This window comes from Ochotona princeps, chromosome 3 (assembly GCF_030435755.1).
Source record: "Ochotona princeps isolate mOchPri1 chromosome 3, mOchPri1.hap1, whole genome shotgun sequence".
NCBI classification, from domain to species: Eukaryota; Metazoa; Chordata; class Mammalia; order Lagomorpha; family Ochotonidae; genus Ochotona; species Ochotona princeps.
This window is the reverse complement of record NC_080834.1, coordinates 89,630,485-89,645,718: the sequence shown is the minus strand read 5'-3', so window position 1 is coordinate 89,645,718 and position 15,234 is coordinate 89,630,485. Positions and strand designations below refer to the sequence as shown.

Genomic DNA, 15,234 nt, shown 5'->3' with positions numbered 1-15,234 from the left:
CCCATCTTGCTGTATACAGATCTACACCCTAACCCTGGACCTCACCTCTCAGTCCCAAGTCTGTGGATTCTGATTCATATTTTGCACAGCTGTTTGGATGTCTTGAAGTCATCCCAAACACAATTCCAAGACTAAGCTAATGATTTTGACCTTAAAGACCTACTTTTGGCCTCCTGTGCCATCTCTTTGTAAATGATATCTCCATCCATTTGATCCTGAAAAAGAGGATCTCAAGAAATCTTGACCTCTGTCTCCTTCATATTTTATGTCCTCTTCCTCTCCACTACCACCTTGCCCCCTCTGCTTGACTTAAAACCTTACAGTGATTTTCTGAAATCTTTCTGGCAAAAATCCTTAAAATGAGTGCTTCACTCTGCCTGGTAAGGAGACTTTCAGTGTCCTGCCTTGCTGCTTGCTAAGTTCTCTTCACCCTTTGTGCTGTGGGCACACTGGCATTTTTCCAGTCCTTGACATTGATCCCAATAGTTTCTGCATCAAGGCCTCAGTGCCTGCTCTCCCCACCCTCTTTGCCTGGCCAGTGGCCTAATAGCTTTGACATTGTGATTAAGCTCATGTCCATGGGGAGACTTAACACTCACCTCCACAATGCTCTTCTTCAGGGCACCTCCATTATGATAAATCTCCACTTCTCCAAACCTTCAAGCTCTAGGAGGTCAGAGACTCAACCGGTGTCCAACACAGAACCAGGCACAGACGGATGACTTAGTCAGTGTTTATTGACCAAATAGAGAAGGTTCCCGTGTTGGGTTCTGGGGATACAACCATGCATAAGGCCTGGGTTTCCCCCCAAAAAGCAGCTCATAGAATGGGAGGATAAGCAGGGTGAGCAGAAGAGAGGATGAGCAAACAGACCCAGGTGTAATGGATGAGAAGGGCATAAAAGAGATAAGCAAGCCTGATGTATCAGAGGAGACAGTGATGCCTTAGCACAGCTCACCTGCCTCCAGCAGCAGCTGAGTCCAGGTCTCTGCTGATTGATCTGTCAGCCCCCTTGGGGTCCTTGAATCATCAGCACGCTGGGAGTCCCTGAACTGCTGCTTCCATGAGGTTACCTTTGTAACTCAACCAAGGCAGTGCCACCCCACACTGGCACGCATCCTGTGAGGCACCACCCTCAGGGCCCGGGCACACTCTGGGGCCTGTTCAGCAAGCAGCATTTTAAGAGGCCTGGCTACAATGAAGGCAGCATGCAGAGCACTGGGTACCTTCCCAGCAGCTGTTGACCAACCCTAGGTTGCCTCCCATTGGGTAGCAGGAACACACCTGGCTTACTTACCTTGGTGCCAGGGCATTTACTCTCCTCTGAACCACACAATTAAAGTGGATGGGCACTGGGATCTCACTTAATTCAATACCCTTGTTTTAGGAAGAAGGAAGCTGAGGGTGTAGAGATGAATCTCCTCTAACCTCCCCACCCCCCTTTCTTGGTCTATATGTCTGGACTACATTTCCCAGCCTCCTTTGTAGTTGGGTGAATCACATGATCATGCCTGTCCCATTGGGACTCTAAGAGGAAGTGAAGCATGCCACTTCCAGGGCTGGTCCCCCAAAGCTTCCCTTGCACACAGTACCATGTTTTTCCTCTCTGGAATGCTGTTCCCCAGGGCAACTTTGGAAGCTAGACATCAGAGAATGGCAGAGCCATTATAGTAGGAATTCCTAAGGAATGTGTGGGCAAGAAGCCACCCCATGGAGCTGAACATCAGTGTCCCATGTTGCTATGCATCTATGGGGTTAGGGTATTGCCATCCTGGGGGGGGGGGCGGGTGGACAGTGGCATTGTTTGTTGGTATGTCCTAGCCCACATCTGGGAGCACTGGGGCAGGTGGAGGAAGCAATGGGCTCCCTGCTGAATGCATCTGGGGCAGCCCCTCTCAGTCGCTGAAGGGGTAAGGAATGCTCAACTCCTCATTTGGCCCAGGAATTTGGTCTGAGCTGCTTTCCTGTCCAGCTCATTCTACATCACTTAGCTTGCAGGATGAGACTCGATTTGAACTGGCACCTGACATATCTGGCCGGCTCCAGAGGGGATCTCTTCCTAGCCATCTGAAATGATCAGGGGTCATGTCTGGATTTTCAGATCCCTGGGAAGGCAACACTGCAATTATCCCTAGACATAGGTTTTGCGCCTCTTTGCTAGTGTGGACCGAAAGATGTTTCTTTTAAACAAAGATGTATTTGTTATTTATTTGAAAAGCAGAATTTCAGAGAGAGAAACTGAGAGATCTTCTATTTGTTGCTTCACTCTCCAAATGGCTACAACAGCCAAGGCTGGGTCAGACCAACACCAGGAGCCTAGAGTTTTCCCTAGTTCTCCCCCATGAGTACAGGGGCCCAAGCTATTGGGGCTTCTTCTGCTACCTTCCTGGACACATTAGCAGGGAGCTAGATCAGAAATGGAGTTGCTGGGGCTCCAAATTTCTGGGCCTATGGGATACCAGTGCTGCAGGCAGAGACTTAACTTGCATGGCTTCAATGCCAGCTTCACTGTAGCACTCCTTAGCCGTCATCTAGAACAATCCTTGTTGCATAGGGGAACAAACTAATGGTCTGATCATACAACTAAACAGTGTTCAAGTCAGGCGAAGTTGCAAGAGCTTTAAGACCAGGTCAGCTACCACTTCCCCCTCTGGCTGTTGTCTTCTGTGTCCTGGGAGAAGGACAAAACAAAAAACAGCTGGGATCCCTCTGCAGTGTGACCCATCTTTTCCACAGGTTCTTCCCAGGTCTCCTCCTACTACTACACAAGATAAGCCCTATCCAGCAAATAGATACCTTGACCTTGGTCATCTCTTGGAGAAGGTGAAGACACGATTAGACAGCGATAAATCTGGGGTGCTTAAAGGGGAGGAGCAGGTGGCAGGTGCATGCTGGCTCTGAATCCACATAAGAAGCCTGCAAGGCCCCAGGACCCGTACGCTTTGCTGCTTGCCTGGGAGGGTGACCTTTGCATGCAGTGTTTCGGCAGTGTGCGGTGTCTCCACAAGCTGGGGCCTGTCCGGCCGGCTGGGTCCAGGCAGCTGTGTGGTCCTCACCTGTGATCCCAAGGATCCTGTTCAGAGAAGCTGTGCTGTGGGACGGCCGTGGGAGCAAACCAAGTCACTCACAGGGCGCCTTCTTGGAAAGACCTGGGAATTCCACGTTAAGAGCCCTGGAAAGCTGGGTTTATTTTTGTGATTCTTAAGAAAACAAAATAAATCAAACTTCTTACCCCTCACCCCCTCGCTGAAGGTGAGCCTGTTTACACACAACAGACTTCATGCTTTTCTTCTTTTTCTTTTTTTTTGCCGGATGACTCACTTGTACTGAGTCACCAGTGAGCGGGGCCTGCGCGCATCTGCAGGCTGCCCTGGACAGGGTGATGTGCTTCTGCCCTCGGTGGGTGGGTCACGGAGATGGGGAGACAGAGATGCAGGCAGGAGAGGAGAGATGGGATGGAGAATCGCTGGGGCCTCATGTTTGCACGAACATTAGGCAATTAGATGCAGTCTCCAACACGACTAGGGGGGTTCTGGTATTCATTTCGGGTGTCTGAGTTGTTGCAAAGTTGGGGACTGGGAACAGAATCAACGCAGTCCCAGTCATTCCCAGATAAGTCATAGTAATCTTTGGGTCTAGCTTCGGGGTCTTGGGCAAACTGTTTCCCACTGTGAGCCTCTCCTAAATCCTAAAGTTTAGACATTTGATTCTTTATTCGCCTAACCTGTAGCTTGCAGCCCTTTTCCTGAGTTGGCCCCAGGGGGACCTGAACTTTTCCTTTTCTCTTCCCTACGGCCTGGCTGGGCATCCATCCTGGCCGTGATTTCTCCGCAGAACTCTTGGTGTGAGCCAAAGGCAGCGGGTCGGATGGGGCCAGGATCCAGGCTTGGGGAGGAACCGAAGCTTGCCGTCCCGGCCAGAGAGCGACAAGGAGGTGGGTGGCACTGGGGAGGAAGGTGCCTCGAATCCGCTAGGACGGCAATAGCCGGGCGGGGAGCGGAGGGCGGGGCCCCACATCCCTCCGGTGCCAGAGAGTACTAGGTGTAATCGAGTTAGTGCTGATCACCACTCAACTCGCCGGGACCCGCCTTTCGCCGATGCAGGGAGTTGGAAAAAAGTGGTTTTGCCCGGGAAGGCTTCTTTTCTCTCTCAAATCGCAGAGCGCCGCGGTCAGGGGCGCGCAAGAGCAGCGGGTCCCGGCCTCGGCGGGCTGCGCCCCCGCCCCCTTCCTGCCTCTCCCCGCCCCCGGGCCGCGCGCCGGCCGGGTGATGTCAGCCCGAGGAGGAGCCGCCCGCCCCGCGACCCGCCCGCGCTAATTAGCATGGAGCGCCGCCGCGGGCCGCCCCCGCCGCGCCCGCCCGCCCCCGGCCGCCCGCCCGCGGCGCCCACAACTTTTGAGGCGGGGAGCGCGCTCGCAGCCCCACTTCGCTCACTTCCCGACCCCGCGTCCCTCGCGCCCGCGGCTGCCCCGCGCTCGCCCCGCGCGCCGGGCATGTGAGCGCGGGCGGCGCCGCCACCATGGCCTCGCTGCGCGCCTCGCGGTGGCCGCCGCCGCCGCCGCCTCTCCTGCTGCTGCTGCTCCTGCTGCTGCTGCTACCGACGATGGTCCTCGGCGGGACGCGGGGCCAGCCGGCCAGCCCGGTGCTTGGCATGCCCCTGACCGGAGCTTGGATGCCTCAGACCCCCGAGGGCGGCCCTGAGTGGGAGTCAGAGCATCGTGACGGGCCCACGCCCCCAGACCCCAGGCAAGCTGCCCCGGGGCTGGGCGCCCCAACACGGCGGGGACACCCCGGTCTGGTCCCCCGAGGCGGGAGCACGGGTGAGTAAGAAGCCGGCTGGGCGCCGCACAAGCCTGGAGCAGGAGGGTGAGGGGTGAGGGGTGGGGGTAGCGTCCCCAGCCCTTTTAGGCCCTTCGGCGCTGCGCGACCCTGGCGTGCGTGCGTGGGGACCCTGAGGTTGGGAGAGAGGGAGACTTATGCAGGTGGCTGCCTCGGGGGTGTGACCATCCCATCTGCTCCCCATCTTTTAGAAGCAAACTTATTACGGTGGGGGTGCCCCTCGCCCACCCCTCCCGCTGTGGGGCCAGGGGAAGGGGAGGGGGACGGACCCGCGCGTGGCCGCGTCCCGCCTTGGGGTTGGTGTCCAGCCGCCGACCCGGTGCCGTTCTTTTTTTTCTCACTATACAACACAGTTGGCCTCTCCAGGTACAGAGCTCAACTTTTCAAACCTAAGTAATGTATTTCTTCATGGAAGGGTTTTTGTGCAGAGGACCTTGGCCAGGACAAAGGATGTAGTTTGGAACCAAACCCTCCACTAGTTCTACTCCGAAGCAGAAGAACTGGGGCGTGGTTAGGGTGTGTGTGTGCAAGGTTGAACACCCTCTTCTCCTCCCAAGAGAAACCCGCACACAGGACCCTTCATGTCTGGGACATTTCTCCCCCCTCTCTCCTTTCTCTGGGAGCTGCTTCTCTAGGCAGCTGTCCCATCCCTGCTACCTTTAGCGGCCAAGGTCCTCCTTTGGATCTGGAAGGAAAAGCAAAGAACTAAGTGGAACCCCAATGGCAGTGCCATTGTGGCCTGTCGAGATTGTCTCTTTTGAGCTCAGTTTCTCCATCTGCAAAATGGAAGTCATGAGCCCCCTTCCCGCTAGGCCTTCTAGTGATGATGTGACAAAATGAAAGCAAGAGGTGAGTGGAAAGTGCTTTGAAGAGAGTCAAGCACCGCGCTGGAGGGAGTGGGTGTCTTCCTGTGAGTGACATGGAGGTGGCCTGGAGAGGTCAGGCTGCACCTCGGGTCTCAGGGAGCAGGTTGCAGGTGTGCCAGGTCGTTTGTGTTTCATGTGTCACAGAAGCTTTCTGCTGGGGGGAGGAGCTGGCTGTAGCCCACCCAGGGGCGCTCCCTAAACTCATGCGAGGGAAAACACTTGGTCCTTGTGAATTGGCAACTCGCTGGTGTGAGATTGGGAAACTGAGGAATACCGAGTGGCAGCGAGTTGAAAAAGACACTGTGTTCCAAAGGGCTGCAGGAGCCAGGGCCCCTTGGGACCTTGACTTTAGGCGACTCCCAGCACTGTTGGAGTGTCCGCAGGAAGGGGCCCAGATCATAAACGAAAACATTTCCTGACTTTCTCTGGCTGCAGCAGTAATGCAGGAGCACTCAAGGGTGGAGTGTGGCCGTGAGCCTTTATATGCAGAAAATGGGGTGCAGGAATGGACTCTTCAATAGGGGCACCGGGAGGCTGGGGTAGTTTTCCCTGGCTGATATTTCAGATCTCCTTGGCCCACAGGCCCTGGCCTTGTTAGGGAGGGGGTGAAAGGGATGGTGAAATGGGGGAGCAGGGGGGTCTCTGATGAGTGAGACTGTGCAGGAGTCTCTTCTTCACAGCTGGGAAACCCCACAGATCCTAGATGGGGGTTACAGAGTGGTAAAGAATCAGGACCTTAAATGACCCTCACTGTCCTCGTAGCCATGGCAGGTGACTGCTGGTCTGGCCTTGGCAGCCCCTCCCAGTGTGATTTGGTGTGGGGGGATGCAGTGTGAGCATGATGGAGACTTTGGGTACGGGAGGCCCTGGCCAGAATGCACTGGAGAGTCCCAGAAAGCAGGGAGGGAGGGAGCAAGCTAGAAGATTGTTGTCCTCCTCTTAGCTAAGGTGCCCATTCTTCCGGTGGCTCCACCAAGGCTGCCCAAGCAGTGCCTGGGCTTCAGCTGGCCCATGCCCCAGTGTCAGGTGGAACTCTGGAAATGGGAGAGCAGAAGAGCGAGGAAATTGATGGCTTGCTGCAGACCGAATGTGGCTAACCCCCTGGGCAGGACCTATGCTTATTGTCTGATAGTGACAGCAGCAAAGTCAGTGAGGGAGAGCAAATACACAACAAAGGAGAGAACCAGTGGGCAGGTCAGCGATCCAAGGGGGGGATGGTCAGGAGTTTATATTTTGTTACTAGGTATCCCTTGGGTTCTGGCACTTGTCTCACAAACAGCAGGGTCTCAAGGCTGAAAGAAGGGCCTCTGGGAGGTGAGCCACACTGTATCCTGTGCAGATGTCGCCCTCGCCAGATGTCACCCTCCCCAGCACCCCTGACAGATGGCCCTCCAGGCCCTGCACCAGTGCTTTTGTATTTGCTACTCAGGAGCCCTTCGTGTGCTGTGCTTCATTTGATGGCTGGCAAAATCACCTGTGTCTTCTTGTGGCTATGGGGCAGTGGTGGTCAGCGTCTGGCCCTTGGGGCTTGGGCCTCCAAATATTGAGGGTACTTCCAGAAGGTAGTGGAAAGTGCAGTTTAGGCTGCTGCCAGATACTTTGAAATCCATGCATAGTTCTTCTATAGTGTGTATCAACTTTCTAAAGATCTCTGACAGACTGGTGTCCATTGCAAGGGCCAGAAATGTCCTTTTCTTCCCTGGAGGGCAGGGAAGGGGGGCTGTTTCTAGCTCTTGTGTCAGAATGTAAGGTTCTCAACACCTCTGTTCCATGTGTGGTTGTGTGTGCCTGTCTCAGACTAGAGAGTAGCCCCCTGTTTGTGAGCCATTGTTGGACTTTTGTATTCAATTGTCACCCTCCCCATTGTCCCTGCACTTACCGCAGGTGTTTGGGCCCATGGTGATGGATGCTGAAATCTGTAGGGTTTCTTTTTCTGCCTGTGTTTTCTTGCTGCTCAAGGCTTCCCGGCCGCAGTTCTGAACTGAGCACTGAGTTGATACGCCTTGATTTTGCACTCCGGAGGTCTCGCTTTCATTGTGAAATCTGCAGATGAAGGTCAGGGAGGGGGGGAGGCTTAAATCATAATGCAAATCAGTGCAGAAGGGAAGAACTTTCCCACCCAAAGGGGAAATGACGGCCAGCAGCTAAGCAGCCAGCCCAAGGAAGAATAATCTTAGAAAAATGCAGCTCCCTCGGGGGAAAGGAACTGCCTTGAGCTCAGCGCCTTTCTGAGCTGTTAAATAGCTGTCCCTGAATTGCTCTAACTTTGTGGGCCAAGTTCGTCATTGAACTTGGCTGCTGGGAGAGCCAGCATGGCAAGGTGCGGTGAAGACTGGGTTAGACAAGAGCAGCCCCACGACGAAGAGGAGAGTGCCACCTGTCTCTGGGGTCGGGGTAGGTTCCTGAGAAGCCCACTGGCTTCCAGGGGGGGTGCCCTCAGTAGGAGTGTGGGCATAGGGATTCACCAGGGCACTTTGAGTACTGTGAGGCATCCTCACCACTGTTCTGTGCTTGTATCACTTCCCCAGGCATGTGTGTGCAAATGCCCAACTGATGTCTTTGCTCCAGAGCAGAATGGTGCGGACAGAGGCAGAGGGACAACCCAAAGGGATTTGATGCCCATGTTGGTCGTTACTGTCTCCAAGGCGTTGGCAGCAACAGCGAGTCCCTGCAGTGGTCCCCGCACCTTCCAGCAGCCCTGCCCAGCTGGCTGCAAGAAGTGCTCATGGCGTTGAGTTACTGAGTCGTCCCTGGTTGCAGACGCTTCAGAAAGAAGCCCCCAGGGACAGATGGCAGTGCGGTTTCCAAAGTCACTCACCACCCCTCCAGTGGCTTCCTCCCTCCCTCTACCTCCTCCTGGTGTGAGAAGGTCTCTGGTATCACAAAGACTCCTCAAGGAACCGGCAGGGACACGCACGCAACTTTGCTCCTTGTGTAGACTCGTAACTTGGAATGCCTGTGTGGGTGGGTGCACTAGTTGGCCCTTATCCCACCCAGCTCTCAAAACACCAAAGGAAGGATGGCATTTCCCTCTGACAAGCATGGATAGTGAAGGCTGGTGGGGTTAGATTATACCACACACAGAGTAGGCAGGATTTATGACCAAATCTGCTTGCACACTCCACAATCGTGTAGAATCTCAGTTTGCTTCTCTGTAAAATGGAGCAGTGATTGTGCTGGATGGCTCAGGCACCAACCCTCACCCCCCATCCCCCACCTCCCACCTTCTCACCATCTCTTGCTCATCTTCAGGCTCCTGCCTTTTGTGTAGAGATTAGGGACTGTGATTAGGGTTGGGGGAGAGCTCTGGAGATGACATTGGGCATGGGGACGACCCACAGAGTAGAAATCCTGGTCCCCATTTTTTTTTTTAATTGCTCAAGAGCATATGTTTTTCTACATGTAGAAAGAATACGTTTTGGATAGAGATTGTGAATACATCCCTCCTTACAGACTGATCCACAGGTTACTGTGCCAGACGTGGCCGCACTGCTGGTCAGCCAAGCTGAAATGGCTGACTTTATGCATGAGCTCTTTCCTGAGAATGCTGTGGCAGGCGCCGTTGTCACAAAGCAGTTGCTACAAGTACTTTCTCAGCACGAAGAGAGGGCAAAGGGGACTCCACTCAGAAGCTCTGACCCCCTTCCCACACACCCGCTGGCTGTCCGACCTGCGTGGGCAGAGAGGAAGCTGTTACCATCCCACCTGTTCCCTTGCCTTTAGTGGCAGATGTCCCCGACTACGTCACATGGGACTGCTTTGTACATCCGGAAGTGCTCACCAAGTTCTCGCCATGCTGGGAATTGCTGTGCCAGCTGGCATGGGAGTTATGCTCATCCATGCCCCCTCTCCATCCTCCACACCCTCCTGCTGTGAGCACCCATCTTGTTGGGATCACAGACATCAACCCTGTGAAACGTGAACACTCAGAAGCCGAGAAAGTTAGTGATTCAGAAGCTGAGAAGGGGCCTCAAATGACCATACTGACCAGGGCAATGGTGCAGATGGAGATGGCTCAGCTGTGGCAGGCAGAGCTGGAGAGTCCAGGGAGGCCATGCGGTGTGGTCTGGCCGAGAGTTGGGGAGGTCACTGGCGTCAGCAAACTCTCCCAGGTTGAAGACTGCAGGCGTTTAGGATGTGGGTGATCCGCAGCAGGCAGGCCAGAGGAGAGGGCTCTGAGGAATGAGCTGGTGGGCTCCACAGGCCCTGGAGCAGCGGAAGGCAGGCCTGGGGAGGAGGCGCTGCTGCTCAGGGCCTGCTGGGGCTCAGGTTCCCTATGTCCGCCTCGGGGAGGCAGCCGCTGAGCGCGCTGGTTCACCGTTCCTGTGTGCTTGCGTAGGTGCCACACAGACAGACCTGTCCGCCCAGCCAGGGGGCTGCAGATAGTGGGAGGCATTGGGTAGAGATGGAAAACAGGGCATGAGCGAGCATGGTGGACAGCTGAGTATGTGGAACTGACCTTGAGGGAAGCCAGGGCCACGTTCTGCCTGGAGAGGCAATGTGGTCTGATCCAAAAATGTGATTCAGGTCGATTCAGTCGCGCTCAAAGCCCTCGGAGAGTTTGGTCGGGAGAGTTAGCCCTGCACACCCACATCACTGTCACACACCACCTGGCCTGCCTGTTTGTGTTCTACTTCTTACCTCTGGTGATTTTTACTTTTTATTTTGTTTCTAAAAAACATTTATTTATTTTTATTGGAAAGTCAGATATACAGAGAGGAGGAGAGACAGAGAGGAAGATCTTCTATCTGATGAGTCCCTCCCCAAGTGACCTCAATGGTCTGTGCTGCGCCAATCCGAAGCCAAGAGCCAGGAGCTTCTTCCAGGTCTCCCACGTGGGTGCAGGGTCCCGAAGCATTGGGCCGTCCTCAACTGCTTTCCCAGGCCACAAGCAGGGAGCTGGATGGAAGCGGAGCTGCCGGGATTAGAACTGGCGCCCATATGGGATCCTGGCACATTCAAAGTGAGGACTTTAGCTGCTAGGCCACTGTGCTGGGCCCAATTTTTACTTTTTAAAGTGTATTTATTTTTATTCAAAAATATATACAGAGAGGAAGAGAGACAGAGAGGAAGATCTTCCGTCTACTGATTCACTCCTTAAATGGCCACAATGGCCGGAGCTGAACCGATCTGAAGCCAGGAGCCGGGAGGCTCTTCCAGGTCTCCCTCACATGTGCAGGATCCCAAGGCTTTGGACTGTCCTACACTGCTTTCCCAGACCACAAGCAGAGAGCTAGATGGGAAGGGGGGCCACCGGGACATGAACCGACACCCATATGGGATCCTGGCAGCATGCAAGGTGAGGACTTTCAGCTACTAGGCTACCACACTGGGCCCCTCAGGTGATTTTTAAATATGAACCAGATGCTTTTCCGTCTGGGTACTCTTTAAGCAGAGGATGGGGAGGGAGAAAGGCCACTGTGGCCAGATCAGGTCGAGGCCACAAGAACCAGAGCCAAGAGTTGCCTGCAGGTGCCTTGGAGGGTCCTGCAGCAGCTCCCAGATGACCACGTGGTGTACTCAGGCTGTTCGATGTCCTAAGGACCCAGAAAGACCATCTGCCAAGTCTGCCGGGGTTGCTAGACAGGACACGTTCCCTAGGCTCCAGGATGCTTGGCCTGCATTGAACGGCACTAGCTTTCCTGCCTTGTCAAAGCGTTTGGTGATAGCTTACAGGTCACGCAGCATGGCGGGCAAGGCTTTCTGTTCCCATTTCCTGGGGTCATGTAGGGGAAGTCTCTGACCTCGCTGGATACTCAGAATAGCAGAAACCTGCTCCCCCACCACTCCCTGCCCCTCAATCTCTGTAGGGAAGTTGCTGAGCTCCTGGACTGAACAAACGTGGATTTGAGAAGTTGATGTGTCTGTGATTAAGTTGGAAGATGAAGACCAGAGAGGAAGGACAGTGGCAGGAAGAGGGCAGAGGCCAAGGTCAAGCCCTCCACGTGGCTCTACCTGTGTCCATGGAGCTCACACTGCCAAACTGAAGGAGATAGCAACAGCTGCATAGGAGAGAGACACCCCATGGTGACTTGCTGGGGTTCATATGCAAGGCCCTGGCCGGTGACGACCAGGTGCCAGGCCAGCGCAGAAGACCACCCCCATTTTCCTTCCCTGGGTGGAAGTGGGAGATGGAAACGGCTTAAGCCTGTGCCAGCCTCACTCAAGGAAATCCATAGAATGTTCTTTCCATCCTTAGCACAGAGAGCCAGGTTTGAGGGTTTGAAGTCAGAACAACTTGGTGCTCTGTCCCTTGTCTGTGGAGACCAGCTGAAGGCACAGGGAGCCATGAGGATGGGATACTGAGGGCTTGTGAGACGTTGGGACACACCGATGAGCCTTGGAAAAGCAGGCATGCGTGGACTTCTGGGGCCGCTGTGTGTCCTCCCACAGATGACAACCTCCGGGGCTGCCAGTGCACAAAGTATCTGCGATCCAGCCTTATCCTGGATCTCCCTGTGGGGTCACCTGTTCATCTCCCAAATCGTTGAGTGCATTGTACGCGAAAGTTCCATCCGTTCTCCAAAATAATCCAAAGGCAACTGGAGAGAATGTTCTGCTTAGCTCTGTGGCAAGCTAGTGAATCAGTTCAAGCCGTTAACAGCATTGTTAGAATAAGTGCAAGCACCTGCCCTTTCCCTGAGAGGTATAGACTCCCTGGGGTAGGTGACTACTTAGGGTTGCTGAGGGATTCTCTGGGAGAGTCCTGCCTTGCAGCACTGGACAGAGATGGCAGTGGTGGCCCGGGGGCCATCAGAAGACCTCTGGTCTTGCTACTGGCATTGGGAAGCTGCCTCAGGTCACTAGGTCTCTCTTTATAAGATGTATGTATGTGTTTGTGAGACAGAGATCCTCCATCTGCTGGTTTGTTCCTCAAATGGCCGCGATGGCCAGGCTAGGCTAGGCTGAAGCCAGAAGCCTGGGACCCCATCTGGGTCTCCTTTGTGGTTAGCAGGGGCTGAAGCACGAAGAGCAGCTGCTGCTGCATTTTCCAGATACATTAGCAGGGAGCTGGATCAGAAGTGGAGCAGCTGGGACTCGAACCAGTGCTCACATGGGCTGCTGGTGTTGCAGGAGGATGGCCCAGTCTGCTGCACTACAATCCTGGCCACTGGTCTCTAGGTGTAATCATGTTCAAAAGAGGTGTAGTGACATCTGTGTTGCTCCTAATAAGACTAACAAGGCTTTTTGAAGAGAAGCAAATAGGATTAAGGCCATGAAGGCGCTTGCAAAGACAGGTCCGAGTGATTGTAATCATAGGGCAGTGAACTAAGACCTAGAAAAAGTTCTTTAAGCCCCGAGCCTGTTTCCACATCTGTGAAATGGTTTCCTAGTGGCATTGTCAGAGTGAAGTGAATCAGCCCATATCGGCATGCCTTGTATGCATGCAAACCCAAGTATGAGTTAGGTGTTAGAGCGAGTGACTGGCCGCCCTGGGCTGCAGCTGTCTCCCAGTGCTGCTTTTCTTCGTTCCAGCAGATCTGCTCTCTGGTCAGCTGTGCCCAGGTGTTCACATGTATTTATCGTGCCCCACTTTGTATGGATCGGCTGCAGTTGTAAATGCAGACACCTGCATCCCCCACACCAGACCTCGTATGTTGGTTAGAGACGCCCTGTGGCTCCCATTCACACACTCAAGTGCAGGCAGTGGGCAGACAGGAGGGCAGGCACTGACGGGGGATATCACGATGTGGCAGGAAGCCAGCCTTGGAATCCTGCCTCCCCAGGTGAGGCGCCTGCCCACCCCACCCTTGGTGGTGGGGGTGGGGCAGGGAGGGGTTGCTCTGTCCCTTCGGTCATTCACTCTCCACATGTTGAGTGCTTGTTGGCAGGTTTTTGTAACGCTTGGTTTTTCCCTCCCTTACTTTTCATTCTTTCTGTAGTTTTGTAATCTATTTTTTAAAATCAGAACTGGGCTTGAGTCTCATTTTATTGCTTGCTGGGTGACTCTGGGCAAATGACCTCATGTCGTTGGAAACACAGAAACACAGTATTAACAATGGGTCAGCCTCAGAGGACCAGGGTGACAGTGAACTTGTGACTTGCTCAGCCTTGTGACCACATGGGTCAAATGCTGTATATATTTCTGCTGCGATAATAAACGATGATGATGATGATGCACACTGTAATAGTCAGGTAATGACAGCTAGTTTGGGCCTTTTCTGGTGTGTCTTCCCCATCTCCTCTTTGTTGAAATTCCCTGGCTTTGCCCCTCCCTCCCACGTCCCCCCCCCCCCCCCCCGCAAGCTTTTCCTTCTTTGTGTTTTATTTCTGTCCGTAGGCTCCCTTCTCCTTCTGTTTTTTCTTTACTGGCTGCCTTTTTTTTTTTTTTTTTTTTTTTTTAAGACTGTGATGCTGTTTGAATCTAGAGTGTCAGGGTTCCCCATCTCCTTGCATAAGGTGTAATCAAAAACTTTTTCTGCTTTCCCCCCTCAGCTACATTTTAGGGGTTCTTCCTGGGTTCCCCTCAAGGCCTCTTCCCTGCTGTAGCTATAGTGTCTCCTAATTCACTGTGGGAAATGTCCCTGAAGAATCCTGCATCCCTGATTCCCTCCTGGGTGCAGGCAGCTTCCCAGAGCTTGTAAAATCAGGTCTGGGGCAGAATGCAGGGGAGTCAGCTAGCGCCCCCGCCTCCCCGCTGCCCTGCTCCGTCTGCTCTGCCCCGCCTGCCCTGCCTCGCCGCCCTGCCTGGTCTGCCCTGCCCTGCCTGCCCTGCCCGCCCTGCCCCGCCTGTCCCCTGCACTGCTCTTGCTGCTGGCTTACCCACCTTTCTGTCTCACCCCCCCTTCTTCCTCCCTGCCCTATCACTACTCCTCTCCCACTTTCCTCCTCAGAACCAGGATGTTGTTTTCCTTGCCTTTTGATTGTCTCACTAACCTGGCAGGTCTCCTTTGGTGGAGCCCTGCCACCAGCTTCCTGTCTGGGAGTGAGCGAGGTTTCAGTGACCACACAGGAGGGCAGGTGCCCCCTGCTCCAGCCCTGTGCTCTGGGCCTCCTCAGCCACGCATGACCCGAGAGCTGCTGGCCTTGCTTCCTTCTCATGAGGGCCCCTGAGCTAAAAAATCCCTTTTTGTTGCTCTGTGGAGTTTTTGTTTCTCAAAGGACCAGAGGGGCCAGGAAAACTAGGGAGAGCAAGGTAAAGAAAGTGTCCTCCAGAAACCTGGTGACACCCCCCAACTCTCCTACCCCCACCCGCAAGCACACACACAAAGCCTTTTGTTCCTTTATTGAGCGGAAGGGCAATCTTCTGACCTTCGACCCTAGGGCTTTTTCTCAAGGCCTTTATTTTTAAATGTATAGAATTATTTTTAAAGTCAAGTGCCGAGGTCACATCAAGGTCCTTTATCCTTCTCTGCTGCCCAGAGGGGCCAGTTCTGTTTCTGGAAGGCTGACCCCTGACCCTGTCTTCCAAGCCTGGGCACGTCCAGTTAGGTCTATCTTTTCTCCCCGGAGGATGCTCGGGCTTGAACAAAAGCCAACACCCTCTGTGGAGTGCGTGAGGGGGCAGGGCTGTGTGCCTGGTAAACCCT

The 15,234-nt window shown here is 54.2% G+C and overlaps 1 protein-coding gene across 3 annotated transcripts in view; it reads left to right on the top strand.

Annotated features, from left to right (window-relative positions):
- The first annotated feature begins 4,305 nt into the window (after positions 1–4,305).
- HEG1 (heart development protein with EGF like domains 1) overlaps positions 4,306–15,234 on the top strand; it is an 86,599-nt gene continuing 75,670 nt past the window's right edge. For 2 of the 3 annotated variants that reach the window (XM_058662008.1, XM_058662007.1), the window contains exon 1: positions 4,308–4,819. In XM_058662008.1, coding sequence (XP_058517991.1) covers positions 4,519–4,819 — 301 coding nt within the window. In that variant the 5' untranslated portion in view covers positions 4,308–4,518. Of the gene's footprint in view, positions 4,820–15,234 lie in introns of all 3 variants that reach the window. The other variant, XM_058662006.1, reaches the window with a different exon arrangement.